The following is a 21,976-nucleotide window of genomic DNA, read 5'->3' as shown; positions in this document are numbered from 1 at the left end:
CAGTGTAATTATGGTCATGCATTTCAACACAAGACGAAAGCAGAGGGGAGCCAGGCTCCTGGTCCTCTGCAGCATCACAGCCTCATTCATCCCAGTCATAGCAAAACGGCAGCAGTCCCCCAGAGGACAGGGAGCAGAAATGAACCTGTGGCCTGTGTCGGTGGGAATGCTTTGTCTTGTTTGCTTTCTGCACATCCCAGTGTTCCTATGTGTGGTCTGTTGGAAGCATTTGTCACATTTCCACATCTCACTAGAGTGGCTCTCTTTTGTTGGCGGGACCCAGCTGTGCTGACCCCATGCGTCATGGAACACGCTTCAGGAGTGAATACACCCTTTGTTACAGGAAAGGGGCATTATCTCACTGCTCTGTGTCTTGCCTAAGCTGGACGGGAAATCACCTCTGCATTGAGTTACTCATTTCCCATGAGCTTTTGTTTTTTTTTTCTTTTTACTGGGGCTAGAAACTGCTGCATGTCTTCCCCCTGAGGCAAAATTGTAGAGCGGTGGCAGCTGAACACTCTCCTCCCCCAACACCCACCCATTTGCACATCCCAACCCCGGGGCTCAGGGGCAGACAGATACGTATGGAGTGCCAGCTGCATTCCAGCGTAACGTACAGGGGAGAGGCAGAGGCAAACCTCTTTTTATGGCTTATCCTTGAAACAGGAAATAGTGCTAAAGTCTGCATAGGGACATGGTTTGGTCAATTCTAGAAGAGGACAGACATGGGCAACCAAATTAGATGTGTTAAAGGGAAGGAGGGGGCGTGGGCCGGTGGACATTAGTTTCATTAAAAAAAAAAATCTCGTATTGAGTCATTACTGCAGACAAGGCACTAGAAGGGGCCAGGAAATTTAAATTTAAATGCTTAAATTATAAGCATCAGGGGCACCCAGGTGATGCAGTCAGTTAAGCGCTGACCCTTGGTTTCAGCCCAGGTCATGATCTCAGGGTTGCTAGATCAAGCCCCAGGTCGGGCTCTGCGCTCCGTGCCACGTCTGCTGGAGTTTCTCTCTCCCTCTGCCCCTTCTGCTCATGCTCTCACTCTCACTCTCTCTCAAATAAACAAATCTTTAGATTGTAAGCATTCAGATGAGAAGAAAACAAAGGGAGAGTTGATGGGGAAGAGGCCCCTCTGAGGAACTAAATGTCTTGTGGTCTCTGATCATCTTGCCATTTTGAGTGCATTGCGTCTTGTTGGCCAGCTGCTGGGAGCTTTAGGACACTAGTGTGACAGACTCTGCAGGGCCAAGCTGCCCTAGACTGCCCCTTGATTGGCAGTGTTTCTCTCTGATGGCTCTGAGGTTACAGTCAGCCGTGCTCTCTGGAAGGATAAGCCAATGAGTCAAGGAGTATGGGTTGCCTATGACTGGATATCCTGTGGCCTGCCACCTTGCCCTCCAGCATGTTCTCTGCCATGGCAACCTGGCCCAGGCGCCATTCCTGCCACTTGTAGCCAGAACCTGAGCCTTCCTGTACCAGCAGTGCACACTGAGATTCTAGATGGGCCATGGGGGAGTGTGGAGGGGCCTTGGCAAAGCCCCCACAAAGGTGGGGGGACCTCCAGCTTTATGTGCACCTGTGAACAACATTAAGCCAATTCATTGAAAACCCGGACAATACTTGGGAGATGCTCCTGTTTGGTCTCCATCCAAGCAGAATCTGATTTGGTATCACTACTTTTGTTGCTGTTGTGTTGGCATCTTTCATGAGCATTTCATAAACAGAACCAAACAGGCCATTTAGGAGGTAGGGAATGAATTATTTTTCTAGTACCTACCTCAGTGAGCCAAAAAAAAAAAAAGAAAAAGAAAAAGAAAAAAAAAGAAAGGCAGCAGCAAAACAAAGGAACAGATTATGGCTCCCTGGTGATGTCTGTGACTGTGACTCACCTGCTTGGGTACCTCTCGCTGGCTGTTTTGTGTCTCCCATTTCAGTTGGGAGGATGCTGTCTGTGTCCTCTTTCTGGGGGGTTCTGTGCTCAAGGTGAGGGGCCCTTTCAGGATTGTTTTCTGTTCTTGGGCTTCAGTCCTTGGAGAATACTTACCTCCTCAGATTCACTGTGGCATAGGTAACAGTCCACATACACACAGTTTAAGCTCAAAAGCTGCTGAGGAGTGAATTAGTTTCCTGGGGCTGCCATCACAAATTAGCACAAACTTGGTAGCTTAAAACAACAATTTATTCTCTGATGGTTCTGGAGGCTAGAAGTCTAGAAGCAAGCTGTCAGCAGTGCCAGGCTCCCCTAAAGCTTCTAGGGAAGAATCCTTCCTTACCTCCTCCAGCTTCTCATGACCCCAAGCATCCCCTTAGCTTGTGGCTGCATTGCTTCAGTCTCTGCCTCTGTATCCACTCATCCTTCTCTCTGTGCATCCCCTTGTCTTCTCATCAGGACACCAGGCATTGGGTTGGGGCCCACCCTAAATCCAGTAGGAGTCCATTACTTCTGCAAAGGCCCTATTTCCAATTAAGGTCACATTCTGAAGTTCCAGATAGATGTCAGCCACTGCAAGAGGTTACAGTGAAAATAAATGGCCCTTCTCATAAGGAGCCATGGCACCAGCTTTCTGTAGAAATTTCATGCACATATAAACAGATACATGGGTCCGAATAAAATACATTTTTTTCTGCATACAGTGACTTGTAGGGTACACAGTGTTCTTTCTCAACTCCTCTTCCACACCTCCCTGCACACAACACCCACCCCCTTACTCCTTTCACTGTGTATGTGTCATATATTACTATGTGACTATCATGTGTTGGGAGATGGACATTCAGGTTATTTGGAGCAAAGGAATGAAAAACACCTCTTCTTCCTTTTTTTGCCCTTCATCTCCCCCAGATGCTGCCCTGCAGGTGGACACAGTGGTCCCCAATGCCACAGTGTCCGAGAAAGCAGCTTTCCAGCTGGACTGTAGCATTGTTTCTCGGTCAAGTCAGGACTCCCGCTTTGCTGTGGCCTGGTACTCTCTGAGGACTAGAGCTGGAGGAGAAAGGGATGGCCTGGGCTTGGGAGAGCAGGAGGAGGAAGGGGATGAGGAAGAAGAGGAGGACCCAACGGAGCGGATGGCCCTGCTGAGCGTGGGCCCGGATGCAGTCTTTGGCCCAGAAGGCAGCCCCTGGGAGGGCAGGCTTCGCTTTCAGAGGCTCTCCCCCTTGCTCTACCGGCTCACAGTGCTGCAGGCAAGCCCCCGGGATACAGGCAACTACTCCTGCCGTGTGGAGGAGTGGCTGCCCAGCCCTCAGAAGGAGTGGTACCGGCTGACGGAAGAGGAGTCGGCCCCCATCGGCATCCGAGTCCTGGACACAAGTGAGTTTTCCCAAGTTACAGGGGAAGGATGTCCCTGTTGGTTCCAACTGTTGGTTCTAATAGTCTGGAAGAATAAGATCAGACATGGAGTATGGGTTAAGACGCATTTTCCCCACCTGTCATGGGCATTTCGGCTTTGATGTACCAATTCATACGTTGACACTTGAGGATAGGAGTTAAAGTGATAACATACCATGTGATCTTCATAATCAATTTGAGGTTCCACCAGATTCTATGCTAGTGAGATCTCATTACCCAAGTATATTGGTAGGTGTTACTGTGTCACTCTCTAGAATATCCCACCTAGTTGCCCTTTAGCCAGTTAGCGTATTTTAGACTCCTAAGAAGGAAACAAAAAAAAGGAGCCCAAGCACATCACTGCTCTGTTTCCTCCCATATTCCGGGCTCATATGTGCATTTTGGAGGGCGACTTAGAGGTTTAGGTGGATTTTGCATGGTTGTCTAGGAAGACCAGTGATGCTGCAGGGCACTGCCCCCCACCAGCTGCTGCTCCAGAGAGGTCCCAAGCTCAGACTTCTCATCAGATCAAGGGACTCTGTGGCCAGAGACTGGAAGAAATAATCACTGACCTGAATAATTCGTTCCAACAAGGCACTCTTTTAGTTGCCCTTCTGTCAAAGTGTGGGATCGAGCAAACTGAAGATGGCATTTGTAATAGTAGAATCGGCTTAAATGCAGAAATAACAAAATCTGCTAGAAATTGTAACTTATTTTCTGTTTCAGCCAAAACATTTTACCAGGTAATTTTGATTTGAGTCTTTTAGTTTTGTCAGCTTTTTCTTTTCTTTGACTACCTCCTATTTAGTAGATGGAACCATATGAAATTGAGGCTTTGTAAGTCAAAAGTGAGTGACTATCAGCAATTTTATATATTTTGGAAATCTAATAAGTGCATGTTGAATTTTCTTAAGAATAGTGAGCAACAGCTATGCAGTAGAAAGGAAAGTAGAGAATAGCCTATATCCTACTCAGACACGCCCCCCCCCCCCCCCCCAGCAATCTACTGAATAACCCAAAAGTACAAGCAAGGGTGTTCAGACCACAATTTATCTGCCCACCGTGGATATCCTTATTTATTAATAAGCTTTGTAGAACACAGAGGTCACCCAGCAGCCTTATTTTTCCAGAGAAAATGGGCCCCTGCTAAGGTCTACACCAGAGCAGACCTCGACTGGGTATGGGGAGTGGGCAGGGGGTGGGTTTCATTCTCTTGCATATCCAGGAATAAGTAGCACTGAATTCTATGCAACCACAGACACACTGTGGACATTTGTAAATAGCCCGTGATGGCATTTCAACTGATAACATTAAGCAAGTAAGCATCACTTCCGGTAAAACTGCTCTCAGAAGCTGGGAGGGAGAGTATATGTGACATCCCAAAGAAGGACATTTGGAGCAGAAGCAAGTGCAAAAGGACATGTCAGATGTCACCAGGCAGGAGTCACAGACCCAAGCGGAGTCAGCTTCCCCATCTAGATGCAATTGGGCCCACAGTCAACAAACTACATTTTATTACATGGCTCTCCAAGCAGCAGTACTAGCTCCCAGTGGGAAATGAGTCTCCAGCTATGAACTGGAAGAGGCACTGCTGTGAGAATGAGGCTATGATCGGGGAGGGTGCTCTTCCCTCCCTTGGGCAGCATCAGGGGAAAGACAGGGTGGGCTGGGTGAGGTCTTCTGGGAACAGAGCCCTCACTGTCATGCCTCTGTTTCAGGTTCTACCCTGCAGTCCATCATCTGCTCCAATGACGCGCTTTTCTACTTCGTCTTCTTCTACCCTTTCCCCATCTTCGGCATCCTCGTCATCACCATCCTGCTGGTGCGCTTCAAGAGCCGGAACTCAAGCAAGAACTCGGATGGGAAGAACGGGGTACCCCTGTTATGGATCAAGGAACCACACCTCAACTACTCTCCCACTTGCCTGGAGCCTCCTGTGCTCAGTATCCACCCAGGAGCCATAGACTAAGGGGACCCCAGTGGACCTCAGCCATGGAGGAGCTGAGACTCTCCCTGCCTTTTGCTCTGTGATCGCACAGCAGACGCGGCCCCCAAACTCTGGAGCGCCTTCCCTGCCGCTGAAAACTGTCAAGACTTGAGAAGGGTTCAAAGTCCCTGATGGGTCACAGAGACAGACTGCCTCTAGGTGGCAGTCTTGGTTGCTTGGCCGTCTTGGAGCAGTTGTCCTTACCCTGCAGAGTTAGGCTTCTTGTTTTTGTTTCTGGTAATGTAGCAAGTAGCTCCAAATGCCACATCTACTCTCCCAATTTATATAGTATTCTCTGGTAGATGTTACAGGGATTCTCATTCTTTGTAATGGACTCTTTTTAGATCCCTTTGGTTTTACCCTTTTTGGATCCGTAACGGTACGGATGAACTTCTCTTAATACACCACCAATGGCAAAAGGAAGGATGAACTTTCTGGAGCAAAGGAGTCTCTTCCAAGACTTACTGTTTTTGCACACTTGAAAACACTGCCTGTGGATCAGAACCCACCCAAACGTTTTTTTTTGTTTGTTTGTTTGTTTTGTTTTGTTTTGTTTTTTACTTTCTTAATGAGACTTGAAAATGATGCGTCGTGCGGGCCCAATTTGTATCTTTTCCTTCAGCTGGAGTTGTTGGAACCACTTTGTAGTCAAGATAAAAGTGTTGAATTTTGCTTCAAAGAATTGTGTATGTACAGGAGAAATCCTGCATAACCCCATTAGGAGTAGATGGTGCCCGACTAGCTGGTCAGGGAGGAAAAAAAATAGCTTCATCCCAAGCTTGCCAAAACAACAACAACAACTTTGTTAGAGAATAAGTCAAAAGCTCCAAACAGCTCACCGTTTGCCAGCTAAAGTGGGCAGAGGGCTGCTTTTAGCAGCTACTCACTTTCATACTGATCAAAGCCAATGATTTGTGAAGGAAGGGGAAAAAGGCTAGTTGTTGGCTTGATCTGTTCTGTAGGAGCTTGATCTGTGAGTGGGTGGGCTTCTATTTTAAGGTGCTTTGCCAAACTTTTAAGGGAAAGTGGCCAGTGAGCCTGCAAAGGGGACAGTGCTGAGCTGAACCACCAAGGCCAAAGCAGCTACCCCATATACCGTATGGGCATGGGGTGGGCTGCCACCTAAGTTCCTGCAAGGGTCTGTGGTGGGACAGGTTGGTTCCCAGAGCCTGACCTTGGAGACCAGACGAGGAATAACTGGTTTCAGATTTTCCTCAAAGGTAACAATTTCTAACTCACCATTTCCCTCCCCCTGTGTCTTACTGCTATGAGAATTATCTGCCCAGGAGAGGTCCAGACACAGCCCGGTTGTAACCCATTCCAATGACCCAGTCTCAGTGCAGAATCATCCCATGCCTGTGTGGGCTTTTGCCCTTTGCCTTCTTAGATCTTGTTTATGGTTTTAGGTGATTTGATTGTTCATTGTTATGGTGGCTTTTCATTCGAATGCCCGCTCATTAAGCCCAACAAGGCCAGCGTCACCCTACTGCTTTACACTATGGGGCAACATGCTTGGCTCCCCCGGGGCACAGTGGTTGTGTGGGTTACAGGTGTTTCCTTGTGCTCGCTCCATGGGAGAAGTGTTTATACCCAGGAGCTCCTATATTTTGCCTGGCTGAGAGCCCACCACCTCCTTTCCTCTTGAACTTGCATCTTAAATTCCAAGGGAATTCCCAGTTTCAAAAAAGCCACCAGGGATTCTGGAGCTAAGTCTAACCAGAGAGCTTATTGTCTCTCCTGAGACTGAACGGACCCCATGGGAAGCCATGCAGGTGCTGATCCATTTGGGGGTATGCTGTGCCACAGCTGAGGGAGAGCCAGGTGACCCACAGGCTTTTGTAGACCTGCCTCTTTTTCCTCCCCCTATACCAGTAGTCTCCAGTGAGACTGTGTTGTAGGCACCACCACCTTCATCTCCCCTGTTGCCTGATATGCTCATTCCCATTTATTACGTATGCTGCATCAACGCTCTGGAGGTACAGAGTCCACTGGCTCAGCAGTGAGGGAAAAAGGCAGTCCTTTGCCCTATTTCTTCATTTACGACATGTGGACGTTCTGTGGGAAATTTGCCCTCAATGGATAGCCTGAGTCAACAAGGGAAGATGGCTTACTTTGCTCTGCATGAAAGGAAAGATTCCAGAGGGGTGGCTGCAACTGGAGGTGTAACAACTTGAATTGACTCTGCATTGGCTCTCAGCTATAGAAAAGTAGGTAAATGCATGGAATTAGATAGGCGAAGCAGTTGCAGGAGATTGGAAAGGAAGAAACCGAAACCAGTATTTTAATAATTGGGTTTTTTTTTTCTTCCCTATGTATTTTCTCTGGGGCTGAGGGATGCGTATCCATCAAAGGGTGATCTTTTCAGCTTTGTGTGAAAATCACAGGACCTTCTCGGCCATTTCAATGGAAACTGGTGTCAGATGAGTGGTAATGTGCCCTCCAGCTGCTGGGAGATCTCATTGCGCATGGCCTCCCTGAACTCTAGGCCATGGACCAGGAGAGGAAGAACACCAGCTGTTCTCTTGACCTATCTGCAAGCTACAATGTTGCATTAATGAAAAAACTACACTGTGCTAGGCCCATTCCAGGACATGGATATGACCACACCCTCGCTCATCAGGGTGTCTCTATAGCAGGTTTTCATATTCTTTTCAAACAATGGTTTCTCTGCGTTTATTGTTGAAAAAAAAAAAAAAAAAAACAGGGTAAGAAAACTACCCATGCATGATGTAGAGAGCTGTTGATCTGTTTTTGTTTGTTTTTTTAAAAGGAAAACTATTTGTAAAATGTTGCACTAAAATGTTTTATATACACTTCAGAGACCTGTAGTAAATTATGTTGAAAATATGGCTGTTTACAGTTACTGGAGCCCACTGCATTTCTTTTTCTTCCCTTCCTTAACTGGCCTTTCTCCTCTGTGAAACTGTGCCCCCTGGGGCGGGGTGGGGGTGGGGGGGCTTGGAGTTCTGCCTCTGGCATTGGCCTGTGAGGCTCACAAGGGTCCAGGATTGCAGCCTTTATTACCCTGCCCTGCCCCCAGCCTAAAGAGTGCCTTTGTACAAATGTTGAGGAAAAAAAAAATCTTTCTCAAGACACTTTACTGCCATCTGCTGAAAATGAGTCATAATAAACGTACACAACTGCTTGTCAAGGCCATGCTGCCTCCAGATCTGAGCACACCCCACACACATGGAGGCCCAACAGGCAGGTTCAAAATGCAGAGCTTGTGAACCAGCTTTCCTTTTTAGCGGAGCAGGGCAGGACAGGGATGCCTGGGTGGCTCAGCGGTCGAGCGTCTGGCTCAGGACGGGATCATAGGATCCTGAGATCTAGTCCTGCATCGGGCTCCCTACAGGGAGCGTGCTTTTCCCTCTGCCTGTGTCTCTGCCTCTCTCACTGTGTCTCTCATGAATAAATAAATAAAATCTTTAAAAAAAAAAAAAAAAAGGATAGGCAGGTGTGATAGGAAGGGGCAGGAGGCTGATGGAGACACAGAGCAGGAACGGGGAACCACCTTCTTGGCCACAGAGGGCCTCCGCAACAAAGACCACACCATCCTTCCCCAAGGACAGAGAGTTTTCCAGACCCTGGAATTGGCAGCAAGCATTCCCCAGGACCCCGGACGGAGCAGGAGCTGTGCCTTCCTGCACTGCACACCAGTCCACGTTTTCTGTACCACTCGAAGGCTGGGATGTTTCGGAGGAGTTCTGCTTCTGCAAAGAGAGAAGGATAGAATGATTGAAACCCTGGCAGTGATTCGTTATTAGGGAAAACCAATCTGTAATTCTTACATTGCACAGAATATGCAAAAAATTGCAGCGGGTAAAAAGCAGAGGGAGGTGCTTTTCTCTTCTTTCTTTCTTTCTTTCTTTCTTTCTTTCTTTCTTTCTCTTTCTTTCTTTCTTTCTTTTTTTTTTTTCTTTCTTTCTTTCTTTCTTTCTTTCTTTCTTTCTTTTCTTTCTTTTCTTTCTTTTCTTTCTTTCTTTCTTTCTTTTCTTGAAATCAAACCTTTCAAAGGCTTTAACTCGTGCTTTCCTGTGCTCTGCTGCATCCTTATCAACTTCTTGCAGCTGCTGGCTTGGCCAGGAGTCGAAATGTGATTGTTTATCTTTTGGCTGGCTATCCAGAATGGTACCATGTTAAGTCTTGCATATGACTTTTGCCTAATTTTTCTCCCAAATGCTCTCTTTCTGCCAGGGAAACATTGTAAAAAGGGAAATGGAGCGTTGTGGAAGAAGATTTCCTCATCTATGCCTTTGGTGTAAATCTGCCCTAGTGTTTATATAAGCGAAGTGAAGGTACATTTTCACAAGAGGCAGGGGGCGGTTTCCATGTATGCAGGTTTAGGATCCGTGTTTTGCTCAGTTCATTCTGGGATTTTTAAGTTTCCTGGGGTGTAGTTCCAAGGTTGGCAAGAACTAGAGCCAGAATACCAGAAAGGAGCCCTATGCCACATGAGCAGGCTGGATGAGCCCTCCTTTCTAAAGCTCTGGTTCATGATTATCTACAGTGACAAGCAGATAAGACTGGAGCTCTCAATACAGGCCAGAGGATGAAAAACACATCCACTCTCCTTTTGGGGGCAAGTCCTCAATATATGAATAGAGCCTCTTTGGCCCATTGCCCAACTCGGGTTCACCTTTTCAAGCCGCTTTTGATTCATGAAGTCTGCTAGGCATATAAGCTCTCTTAAAAATGCTGTAGAAGGGACAGCTGGCTGGCTCAGTCGGTAGCATGTGTCACTCTTAATCCTGGGGTTCTGGGTTTCAGCCCCATGTTGAGTGTGGAGATTACTTTAAAAAATATTTTTAAAAAAATGCTTGATGCACAGCATTTCTCTTAATGAAAAAGCTGGCACTGTTCTGCTAGTCTTGGTCAGCAGAGCATCCAACCAAAGAAGACCTAATGAATCATTCTTTACTCGAAGGCCGGAGACCATGACCTGAGGCATACTTCTCAGCCCCACGTGACTGGGCAAAATTTTCCCCAGCCCTGCTCTGGAGATGGTTGACCGCTCCTGCTGGCTGGTCCAAACGACAGCATGGTTGCCTATCTGAAAGTTGCATCCTGTTCTGTATGACGGGGTAAGAGTCGTGCTTTGGATGTAGCTTTAGTTGGACTCCCAGTTTTGCTCCTTACTATGTGTCCTTGGGCAAGTCACGTATCTTCTCTGAGTGTCTGTTTTCTCATTTGTGAATTTAGAGACAGCAAGAAGATTAAATTAATTGGGGGTAATGCACTTAATACAAGGCCTGGCTTAGTAAGTGCTCAGCATACGTTTGCTGTTACATCACTTCTCAGTTTAAAAATATTCAGGGGCACTCTAGTGTCTAAAAGTTTGACCCTATCCTAACTTTCTCAGTTGGCCTGAATTCCTAATAGCCCATGGCAGAGCAGAAACTTGATTTTCTCCCATTTTGTGCTATACACCGCACCTGCCTCACGTTCCAGTATCTACAGATGGTAGGGATGTTTTAAGGTAGGATACTTCATGGTACATGACGTTTGTCCCCCACATTTCACTGATAGAGATACCTTTAGGATTTACGGTTATTTATTTATTTATTTATTTATTTATTTATTTATTTATTTATTTATTTATTTATTTTTGGTAGGCTCCACACCCAGCATGGAGCCCAACACAGGGCTTGAACTCAACAGTGCTGCATCAAGACCTGAGCTGAGATCAAGAGTTGTGTGCTCTAGGCGCCCCTAGATAACTTAAGATTTTTTTGGCTGACTTAAGAACTAATGAATCCTTACAGTATAGTTCAGATGTCTTGAGTAGTTTGGGGATCCTGGCTTGAGGATGATGGAGATGACAGCAACAATATGGCAATTTCCCCTCTGTTTCACAACTGACAGGTTGGTGTTTATTAGGACAGCAGGATATCCTGTTCACTGGAAGAGCTTCAGAGTTCCCTTCCCTCCCACAGCTGGGCAGGAGCAAGTCGTGCTTCTCTCTGAAAGGGGACAGACGGGAAGGCATGTGGGGAGCTGGTTCTGGGAGTTCTTTGACAAATTTGACAGACAAGCCAATCAAGAATTCTTACCACCACTAGGCTAGGGGGCGCCTGGGTGGTTCGGTGGGTTAAACGTCTGAGGTGGGCCCAGGTCAAGATCCCCGAGTCCTGGGCTGGAGCCCCACATTCTGGCTCCCTGCTCGGCGGGGAGTCTACTTCTCTCTCTGCCCCTTCCGCGGCTCTTGCTCTTTCTCTAATAAGTAAATAAAACCTTTTTTTTTTTTTTTTTTTTTTTAAGAAGATTAAGCACTAGGATGGTGTGTCCAGGTGCCTGTTGCAGCTGAGGTGGGGGGTTCTGGGGGGAGGCCCAACGGTGCGGAGCGACTGGACCGACTTCTCAGCGTAAAGGAAAGCCCACAGCTGAGTTGGAGGAAGAGGAAAACAAAGAGGAAATTGAGAAGGGAGAAACCCAAGGCTAGGACCCCCAGCTCTGGGGAAGGTAGTGTTGGGGGGGTGGGGGGGGCAGGCTTAACGAAAATGTGGCCTGGACCGGAGTGACACGGGCGGGGCCGGCTGCACCAGGTAATCAGGCACGTTGTAGCAGTTGCCCCCAATGCCCTGTGCTTTCGTTCTACTCCCCCAGGACGGTGACTGGCAGGAGAAGGCGACTCCGGGGGGCGGGGCGGGGCGGGGCGGGGGGCCGGCGGCTGCGGCCGTTGCTCCAAGCGCTGCAGGAAGCCTTGGCAGCCCCTCGGTGCCTGCGCAGTTCCCCTGGCACCCGGGGGCCAGCTTCGCGGGGGCGGTGAGCGCGGCATCCCGGGCTACCGAGGCCTCCGTCACGTCCCAACGTCCAGGGAAAGTGCCGGAGGAGCGCGAGGCACCGAGATAAGCCACGGGGCGCGGTTAAGCGTCTGCCTTCAGCAGGTCGTGATCCTGGGGTTCTGGGGTCGAGCCCCGCGTCGGGCTCCCTGCTTGGCGTGGAGCCTGCTCGCCCTCTCCTACTCCCCCTGCCTGTGCTCTCTCTCTGTGTCAAATAAACAAAATTTAAAAATCCAAAAATGGATAAATAAAAACGTAAGCCACTTTGGAGGAGGAGCTCCGCAGAGCAGACTGGTGGCAGCGGAACGACTCTGGGGTCCGGGTGGGCGCGCGACCGCACCGCGGGGAGAGGAGGCAGGCGCGGGGGCGCAGCGGGGGCGCAGCGGGGGCGCAGCGGGGCGGGGCCCGAGGCCGGGGGCGGGGGCGGGGCAGGGGGCCGGGCCCGGGGCGGGGGGCCGGGACGGGAGCCGAGGCCGGGGTGGGGCGGGGGGCAAGACCCGGGGCGGGGGCGGGGGCCGAGGCTCGGGCCCGGCGCGGGGCCGGGCGGGGCGGGGGCGGGGCGGGGGCGGGGCGGGGCGGAGTCCGGGGCGGGGCCCGGGTTTGAGGCCCCCGCCACCCGGGAACCCATCGTCCGGGCTGAGTCCTGCCGGGAGGCCTGCCGGCCGCGCCATGGCCGCAGGGAGAGCGCGGGGCGCGGCGGCGGGGGTGCTCTGCGCGATGTGCCTGCTGCTCCAGTTCGGTGAGTGGAGGCCTTCCCGGGCTCTCCGGGGACGGGGACGGGGACGGGGCCGGGGCCGGGGCCGCGCTGGGGGTGTCGGTGGCCTCGGGGCTCCGCGGCCGGCGGACGCCCCGAGTCGAGGCGGCTCCGGGGGACTGGAGACCAGGAACGCAGCCCGCGGGGCGAGGCGGGACCTCGTCCGGCCGACTCGTCCCTTCAGTCTCCCGTGGGCCGCCAGGAAGCCACTCTGACCTTAGGCACGCGAATCTTCGTTGGGAGGAGGGGCGGGACTGCGCTCCGGGGCCGGGCCCGACACCCCCGTCGTGCCCGCTCGGGGTTCCTCCGGAAGGGTGTGCCCTGGCTGACGTTCCAGGGACTCTAGGTCGCTCGTGGTTCCCCCCGCCCCGCCAGCCCCAGGGGACCGTCGCCGAGCCCTCGGACGGCCCTTTCACTGCTTCCGCGGGGCTGAGCTCTCCCAGGACCGGCCCCGGCCCCGGCCCCGGCCCCGGGTCGCACCTGCGCAAGGACGCGGCTTATCCGCGGCGCGCCCCGAGCGGAGGAGGGCGCAGGAGCGCGGCTGCAGCCTGGTGCCGGGGCCCCGCCGCGCCCCCGTCACCCCCGGTCCCCCCCCGTGACCCCCGCCGCCCTGCTCCGCCCGCCCCCCTTCCCCCCCCGTGCCCCCCGCGCCCCAGCCGCGCCCGCCCCTGCGCCGCTCCTGCGGGCCGAGAACCCGGCCTGGGTCAGCGAGCCGCCGAGGGAAATGTCTGAATCTTTCCGGGGTCCTGAGCGGGGCGGCTGGTGCTCCTTTGCCCTCCCTTGAAAACGTCAAAGAACTCCACGTGTCTAGAACGGAGTTCATCCTTTTCCCACTCCTTGTGCCCGTCTCCGTTTTTGCCTCCCCCCCCCCCCCCCCCCCGCCCAAAGCCCTGCACACAGAGTCACAGCCAAACTCTTGGAGGGAGCACAGTACTAAACCCTTCACTACTTCTTTCCTTGAGGGTTTCCTGTTGGGGCCCGCCTTGCACATGCTACAGATCAACCTTGCATCCTCATTTCTGCCTCAGCTTCCGTGGAGTGCTGTGGACCCGCGTCTGCGGAGGACAGCCTAGCGGGTTGGGGTGCAGAGATAGCACAAGTGCCTACAGTACAAGGCACAGAAGTAAATGGAAGTCACGCTGAGCATAAAATGCGATGGTCGTGCACAGGGAGGGGACCAAGGTCTTTTGTGAAGTCAAGTATTTCTTGTAAAGCAGAGATTCCACGGAAGGAAGGATATTTGAACCTGTCCTCTGAGGATGGGTGGCGGTGTGGGCGTGCCATGATGTGGGGAAAAGGGAAGCAGCATGTACAAGGTGAACCTGGGCAGTGAAGAGTCCCAGTCCCAGGGTCTCCAATGTCACTGGAGCATAAATGTGCCCATAGGAGCTGGAGGCCCCACGGCAGAGCCCTGATCCAAGCCCCATTGGGAGTGTGGATTATCTTCTGCAGGCAGAGAATTCTTTCTGGGCCTCACAGAATCAGAACCGTGCATTGAGGAGGAATAATCTGGCAGCAGTACAGAGGAAAGGGTGCAGCTGAGAGTAATTGGAGGCCCGGATGCCATCACAGGACCCAGAGAGCTCTGAGGCTTTCCTATGCCGGTGGAAAGTTCTGTGAGCCTGACTTGTCTCGGAAGAGAGAGAGTACCACTCACTGGTGAAGAAGGGTAATAATAGTGTGTACTTCCTAGAGTGTGAACATCAGTCACAAACACGTTCTTACTGAGTGTCAACTATGTGTTGGGCACTGGACGTGAGACCTGGGCTGCAACAAGGAACAGACTTCCCTGCTTTTGTGAAGTTTACTTAGTAGTGGGGGAGAGAATCAGTAACTGAATAAATGAGTAAATATGTACATGTTGGATGGTGGTAAACATTTACTAATACAGAGATTAGTAATTTGGAGGAAAGGGGTGTGGGCACAATTCGTATTTCCTTTTAATTCTTTAAAACTTTGGAATGTTGGAAATGTTTAGAACAGTTGCAAAAAACAATGTGACAAACACTAACTTTTCTCCTGGAATCCCCAGTTACTAACATTTTTGACACATTTGGTTTACTTCTCTCTGTTTATACACACTTAATTTTTTTGTCTAAACATTTGAGAGTTGCAGATCTTATGACACCTCACCCTTAAGTATTTCAGCATATGTCTTCTAAGAACAATATGTCTCCAGTAAGCCATGGAACCATGATCACAATCAGGAAACGCACCATTGATACAATACTGTTTTGTGATAGAGTCTATAGGCTGATCCAGGATCACACACTATATTTGGTAGTACTGCCTCTTTAATTCCCTTTAGTCTAAAACTTGCCAACTCTCTCTCTCTTTTTTTTTTTTTGGTACTTATGGTATCACTATTTTTCAAAGGTCTAAATCAGTTTTATAGAATGTCCCTCAATTTGGATGATCTGTTTCCTTCTGATTATTCTGGTTAAAACTTTCAGGACTGTTCCATAAGTGTGTCTTGTCCTTCTGTGTGCATCCCATTGGAGAGTAGATGCAGTCCATTTGTCCCATTATTGGAGACCTTAACTTTGGTTCTTTGGTGAAGGTGACCCACCAGATTTCTTTATCACAGAGGCACCTGTTCCCCTTTATAAATTATATGTGGCTTATCAAGTGACACTTTGAGATTGTGTGACTCTCCTGTGCCGTGACAATCTCTCACCTGGTGTTTTAGCATCCACTGGTGCTACCCAAGTCCATTAAAATATTTGTAGACGGTGGGCACCTGGGTGGCTCAGCAGTTGAGCATCTGTCTTCACCTCAGGTCATGCTCCCAGGGTCCTGGGATTTAGTCCCACAATGGGCTCACTGCAGGGAGCCTGCTTCTCCCTCTGCCTATGTCTCTGCCTCTCTCTGTGTGTCTTTCATGAATAAATAAGTGAAATTTAAATTAAATACAATATTTGTATTTGGCAGTTTCCTATCCCTAGTTTTCTTTCTACACTGTGGACATTCTTCAGTAACGAAGAGCTTTTGCACCCCCTTTTAATTTCCTTTTTTTAATATAAGTATGGAGCCATGATATTTCTGAAGATGATATTTTTGTCATCTATTTTAATGTGTGGTGGGTGATCCAGACTTGGGCAAACGGGGACCCCTCTGTGCTTCAGTGTTCTTTGCCATGTCTCCATCTATTTGAGAATGTCCTACTTTTTGGCACAGAAAGACGTTCTGGACTTATTTTGTACCTTTTCTGTCTCAGCCTGTAATCATTAGATTCCCTTGTTCCTTTTAGTGGGAGATGGGCTTTAGAAATCAGTATCTGGGTGCTAGTGCTCAGAGCTACAGGAGTCATGGTTTCTAGGCTATCAGTTCTTATAGCTAGGAAAGAGTTTTCACGAAGTCACAAGTCTACCCCGTTACCGCTAAAACTAATCTAAACATGTGGTTCATCTTTCTCTTCCTTCATTCCCTGTTTCTATCTCTCTTTGCCACAGTGAGAACTCTGTTCCTTTAGAATCAGTGTATTTTCCTAATATACATTAAAACACAAAATAGTTTCATAATTCCTGTACCAGGACCACTACCAAGCACAAAATTTACCATGTAAAGTTCAAAGTTTCTTCACAGTTCTTTTTATTCTTCCATATATCCCACTGAATATGTACAGAATACTGTCTTTTAAAGTTACTTGGATTATTTTTTTTCCTTCTGGATGGTTAGGCTATCAATTCAAAATATAGTGACATTAATTTGTTTCTATTCAATTTTAGGGTTTCTTCCCTTGATTTAATTTTTAAATATATAAAATATTAATATGGTTCCAATCAAACCACATAAAAAGATATACTCAGAGAAATCCTATTCCTACCCTCTCCCTCTGTCCTAACAGGTACTATTTGTTTCTTGTTTCTTTTTGTAGATACAAACAGATATGCAACAATAGTAACATACTCTATGTACTCTTTTGAACCTTGTTTTTGTGTCTTAACCATATGTCTGGATAACCATTCCATATCAGTTCAGAGATCATCCTCATTCCTTTTTTTTATAGCTACGTACTACTCCATGATATTTCATTAAGCCACCCTACTCTCTAGTGGTTAGTGTCCTATACCGTGTAGTCAGGAGAGGGTCTCCTGGACCAGGCAACTGTCTGGGGCCGTAGTACTCCTGGCAGAGAAGCTAGCAGCAAAAACCCTGAGACAGGCTTCGGGCATTTAAAGAACTTCAAGGAGACCATGGTACCAGAAAGTAGTAGGAAATGAAGTTGTAAACACAGGGCTAGGTCCTAGAGATAAAGTTTGGTGGGCCCTTTTAAAGACTGCGACTTTTTTACTCCTAGCAAAATGGGACATTTTGGAGGATTTAGAACAGGAGTGAAATTAAAATGACTGGAGTGTGTAAATGAATTATTCTGGCAGCTTCGTGGAGAACAGTCTGTAGAGAGGGGAAAGGAGGAGCAGGGAGACCAAGTGGGGAGGCCGTAGGAACAACGCAGGTAAGAAATGACTACAAAAGAGAGCGGGACAGAATGAGAGGTAGTGGGTATGTTTGGAAGGTAGAGCCAGCCTGCTGTGCATCATCGGACACCACGTGGACAGAGCAAAGCAGTGCCAGGCAGATGGCAAAGCTGAGTGAGACCTGTTGTGTTAGCTCTGTTTAGCAGAGCCTATCTTATTCTGCTACTGCTTTTTATAGTTCCTTTATCTTGTCAGCTATCTCCCCAGCTAGATTTTCTTTCCTTGTATGCAGAGGCAAAGCCATAAACTCCTTCTTAAAAAGTTCCTTTCATTGATTTGTCTTATTGGTTTTGTTTTTGTTGTTGTTAACAAGACAGAGTGTTAAATCTGGACATTAGGTGATACGGTGTTTGTCAAGCTTTTCTCCATTTTAAGTTATTAGGTTATCTCACATTATGATGTGAGATTTGTTCATGTTTTTTGCTACAACCGAGACTCAAAGACTCCATGTTTTTATTTAGGAAGTAGGTAATCTAAGTCAGAATAGTGTTCTGTAGTCCTGTGAGAAAACTAGATCCATTATTATAATCGCTGTCATGAATTGAGTATATGCTCCATTCCAGGTTCCATGCTTAGTATTTTTGTTTTCATTTAATTGTCACACCAGTTTTTTTTTTTTTTTTTTTTTGTAGAGACTATGTTTTTAAAAGATTTTATTTATTTATTCATGAGAGACACAGAGAGAAAGGCAGAGACATAGGCAGAGAGAGAAGCAGGCTCCATGCAGGGAGCCCAATGTGGGACCCGATCCTGGGACCCAATCCCAGGACTCCAGGATCACGCCCTGGGCTGAAGGCAGACTCTTAACCACTGAGCCACCCAGTTGTCCCTACATAGAAACTATTAAAGAGGAGAGCAAAGGTTAGGTAGGGTAAGTACCTTGTCCAAGTTCATACAGGAAAGAAATGAAAGCGTGACAGAGGTCACGTCCATCTGACTCAAAATCCATCCAACCCAGGTTTAGATAAGCAAACTTTATGAAGAGTTGAAGAGCCATAGGTGATCTCTCTCCTTCTCTCTAAGTTTACTTTTCTTTTTTTTTTTTAGTAATCTCTACACTCAACATAGGGCTCAAGCTCACAACCCTGAGATCATGTCACTCTTCTGACTGAGCCAGCCAGGCGCCCCCATAGGTGATCTCTTGTATGTGACATGTATGCATTGTCTGGAGTAATTTTGCTAAGACATGTGAACTTATATAGGACAGCATAGTTCCCAATCACATAAGATTGTTTTCTTCTTTTTTTTTTTTTTTTTTTTTTTGATTGTTTTCAATATTATCATCTACAGGAGGTTGGGGAAATCTTCTTAGGGCTGTAGAATTCAGGATGGGGATTTATTTATATATTTAGGAATGTTTTGTTATAGTTATACTTTATATACCCACATTTCACTTTCTAGTATTTTTACATAATCCCAATAACATGATAATATTTATGAAAATTAACAGCAATCTCATCATATCACCTAAGTTCTACCCTTGCATGGATTTCCCCAATTGTCACAAGAATGTATTTTTAAAATACCAGGGCTGGGATCCCTGGGTGGCGCAGCGGTTTAGCGCCTGCCTTTGGCCCAGGGCGCAATCCTGGAGACCCGGGATCGAATCCCACATCGGGCTCTCGGTGCATGGAGCCTGCTTCTCCCTCTGCCTATGTCTCTGCCTCTCTCTCTCTCTCTCTGTGACTATCATAAATAAATAAAAATAAAAATAAATGTTTAAAATACCAGGGTTTATGGGGGCACCTGGGTGGTTCAGTGGTTGAGCTCAGGTCATGATCCCGGGGTCCTGGGCTCCGCCGCATGGAGCCTGTTTCTCCCTCTGCCTGTGTCTCTCTGCCTCTCTCTGTGTCTCTCATGAATAAATAAATAAAATCTTAAAACAACAACAACAACAACAAAAACGGAAAGAAAGTCTGCTTGCATATGTGAGGCAGGAGTGTTTGCTTGCAGGAATTTTCTCTTTTGATTTCCTTTCACATTTCTTCTTGAGTGCAGAAGGCTTTTTGAAGCTTTTACATGGGGATACAGCCTCTTAGACTCTGTAGTGACAAATCAAACCTGTCTCAGAACTGAAAGTGAAACCAGGATACTACCTTTTCTATTTGTTCAGAATAGTTGGGGTCAAAGAGCTAAGATACTGAGAGTGTCCCCAGAAAAGTGCTAGAAACCATCTTAGCAGTTCCTTGGAGATAACTTTCCCATCGCCCATCCACCAGCATCAAAAGACAATGTCTCCCAGTTACTTTATAGGCACAAAATCTTCTCTTTTGACCTTTTTAATTTTTTTTTTCTTTTTAAAAATCTTCTTGCCAGTGTGCCCTTTGGTCTTTCTTTTCCTTCTTAGCTGCTGCTGGCTGTCTGGTGAGCTCTTAGCCTAAGGACTCTGGGGCTCCAATGAAAACCAGTGGAAGTAAGGAGAACTCTTGCCCAGAATCCCTGAGATAAGTTCATGTCTGCTCTCTGCCTCCAACTGGGAACCCCTAGTTCATAGGTCTGTCTTTTGTGACCTTGACCATGTATAGATCTGAGGGAACCAAATTATTTTGATAGGCTTGTTCTCAAGACCCATTTTGGGTCCTAGTGGATTTCACTTCCTTTTCATAATGTTCCCTAAAATGTCTGTTGTGATTAGTGTCTGAGTTTCCACCAAGCTCACTGCCGTGTAGTTTCTTGAACATTTTTCCCCTGTAACAGTTAAAAACTAGGGGAAAAAAAATGCCATTTTATATACACATCCAGAAAATAAGAAACTAATAAGGCTGTGTCATCATAAATTAGTTTCTCAACTATGAACCGAATAACCTGGAAATAGTAGGAATTATAAAGAAATTCTTCATGGAATGATCAATTGTGTATAGAAATACCTTGAATCAGGCTTCCGAGAACAGATTTGAAAAGACTCAGAGTCTTAAATAGCTCTAGTAAAGACTTTATTCCTCTCAGATATATCCTCCAACAAGAACATGTGGCTTTTGAGCCTAATGAGTTCACAAACGTGCCTTTTGAGCAGGATGGTAGGTGGGTATCTTGAAAGGATAGGCTGGCATAGTGCTAACAATTAGAAATATAACACGAAACTGACAAAACTGATTTTGATAATCTATTTTATTTAACCTAATATAGCCACAATATTTTCATTTTCAGCATGTAGTTGATATAGAAAAAATTAATGAGGGATTTCACATTCCCTTTTTTCATATTAAATCTCCAGCACCTGGTGGGTATTTATACTCACAACCCATATCAATTTGAACAGACCACATTGCAGGCGCTCGTGAGTCAAGCGTGGCTGGTGGTACGTTGCTGCGGCCCACTGTGCAGATTGAGAGGGAAAGGAAAAGGACTGTAAGCACAGGGAGTAAAAATGGGGAATACTTCAGCATGACAGAAGATAGAAAAGCTCAAAAGGAATTTGATTTAGTTGGTTCCAACATCTCCATTCCAGATGAGCTCAGTCCAGGAGGCAAGGAGTAGCTTGACAACTTAGAGCACACGCGAGGCAGTTTCTGGACCAGGGGGGCCGGGGGGCTTAGCACCTGCTGAGATTCAGGTGGCTGCCATTTCAGGCTGAAATCAAGGAGACAGGGAAGCAGTGGTGGGGTAGCTGAGAGCAGTAGATTCGTGTCTTTAGCAGTCCTGACAGCATGGATCCTTGCCTAGGTCTGGACAAGGGTGGAATCGACAAAAGAAGCCTCTCACTTGGTGGCTCACAGTGCAGGCTCTGGAGCAGGCTGCCTGTGTCCGGATACCAGCTCCGTCCTGGACCTGCTGAGTGACCACAGTCAGCTTCTGAACCTCTCTGAGCCCTGGTTTCCTCATCTGTAACCTGGTGGCTCCCATGCTTTGGAATGTTCTTAACTCTATCCTCAAGCTCACACCCTCACTTTTTTTTTTTTTTTTTTTTTTGGCCCAAAGCTCATTTGGAGTGGGTTTATGAAGAAAGAGCTAGTATTGTACTTCCTTGAGTAAAAAGACACCATTTCTTCTTTATGATCTACATACCAGGTGAACGGATTTCCAACCCCAAAACTGGGGCATGGGATCTGACCAATTTGAGAGTATCTCTAGCCCTGACAGATGATTTGATATCAGACTTTTTAGGAGAGTGGCCACTCCTCTGTATTGTAAACATGTTTATTTGTGTGTAGAGGGAGACTTTGTCTCCCAAAATGCCACCACTTTCATACTCCAGGTAGATGTCAGCTGAGAGTGTGCCATAATGCTGAGGAGAAAGGCTGTGGTCACAACCCACCCCTGCCCAGAGAATAGACTCATCTGCTCACTTGGGCTCAGAATGCCCCTAGACCCTGCTGTCTTCACGCTTGAATGCGTCTCTAACTGAAATAACGTTATCATGTTGAATGTGGGGAAGGAGGAAATACCAAGATTTATATATTCGGGTACTGAAACTTGTAGGGGATTTTTTTTTTCATGAAATGAATTTTTTTCTTAACTGCTAATATCAGCAGGCGATCCTTAAAAGATATTTTAGCGAGAGAAAAATACTCTAAAATCATATTGTTCACTTCTAACAAATGGCACCAGTAAACAAATGGCGTCTCCTCAAGCCTAACTAGAGGCATGACCTTTGATCATTGATCAGGAGCTGACATCCTGTAGGGGTACGAGCTTACCAGCTTACCG

General features: G+C 47.6%; 2 protein-coding genes and 1 long non-coding RNA gene across 6 annotated transcripts in view; 2 read left to right on the top strand and 1 right to left on the bottom strand.

The window, feature by feature from the left end:
- Positions 1 to 8,162, top strand: part of IGSF3 (immunoglobulin superfamily member 3) — a 91,926-nt gene extending 83,764 nt beyond the window's left edge. For all 4 annotated transcript variants that reach the window (XM_035700457.2, XM_035700456.2, XM_035700454.2 and 1 more), the window contains 2 exons: positions 2,843 to 3,310; positions 5,047 to 8,162. In XM_035700457.2, the coding sequence (XP_035556350.1) occupies positions 2,843 to 3,310; positions 5,047 to 5,297 (719 nt within the window). In that variant the 3' untranslated portion in view covers positions 5,298 to 8,162. The remainder of the gene's footprint in view (positions 1 to 2,842; positions 3,311 to 5,046) is intronic.
- On the bottom strand, positions 7,988 to 11,771 carry LOC118351128 (uncharacterized). The gene is made up of 3 exons (XR_004805978.2): positions 11,369 to 11,771; positions 11,079 to 11,278; positions 7,988 to 9,028 (listed from the first exon to the last, which is right to left on the bottom strand). It is a non-coding gene; the product is annotated as an uncharacterized LOC118351128 (long non-coding RNA).
- Positions 11,772 to 12,653: 882 nt separating this feature from the next.
- CD58 (CD58 molecule) overlaps positions 12,654 to 21,976 on the top strand; it is a 41,427-nt gene continuing 32,104 nt past the window's right edge. The window contains exon 1 of the mRNA XM_025453404.3: positions 12,654 to 12,836. Within this exon, the coding sequence (XP_025309189.1) occupies positions 12,767 to 12,836 (70 nt within the window). The 5' untranslated portion in view covers positions 12,654 to 12,766. The remainder of the gene's footprint in view (positions 12,837 to 21,976) is intronic.

Source organism: Canis lupus, chromosome 17, assembly GCF_003254725.2.
Source record: "Canis lupus dingo isolate Sandy chromosome 17, ASM325472v2, whole genome shotgun sequence".
Lineage (NCBI taxonomy): Eukaryota > Metazoa > Chordata > Mammalia > Carnivora > Canidae > Canis > Canis lupus.
Note: the sequence above shows the minus strand (reverse complement) of the source record. Positions and strands in the feature narration are given on the sequence as shown.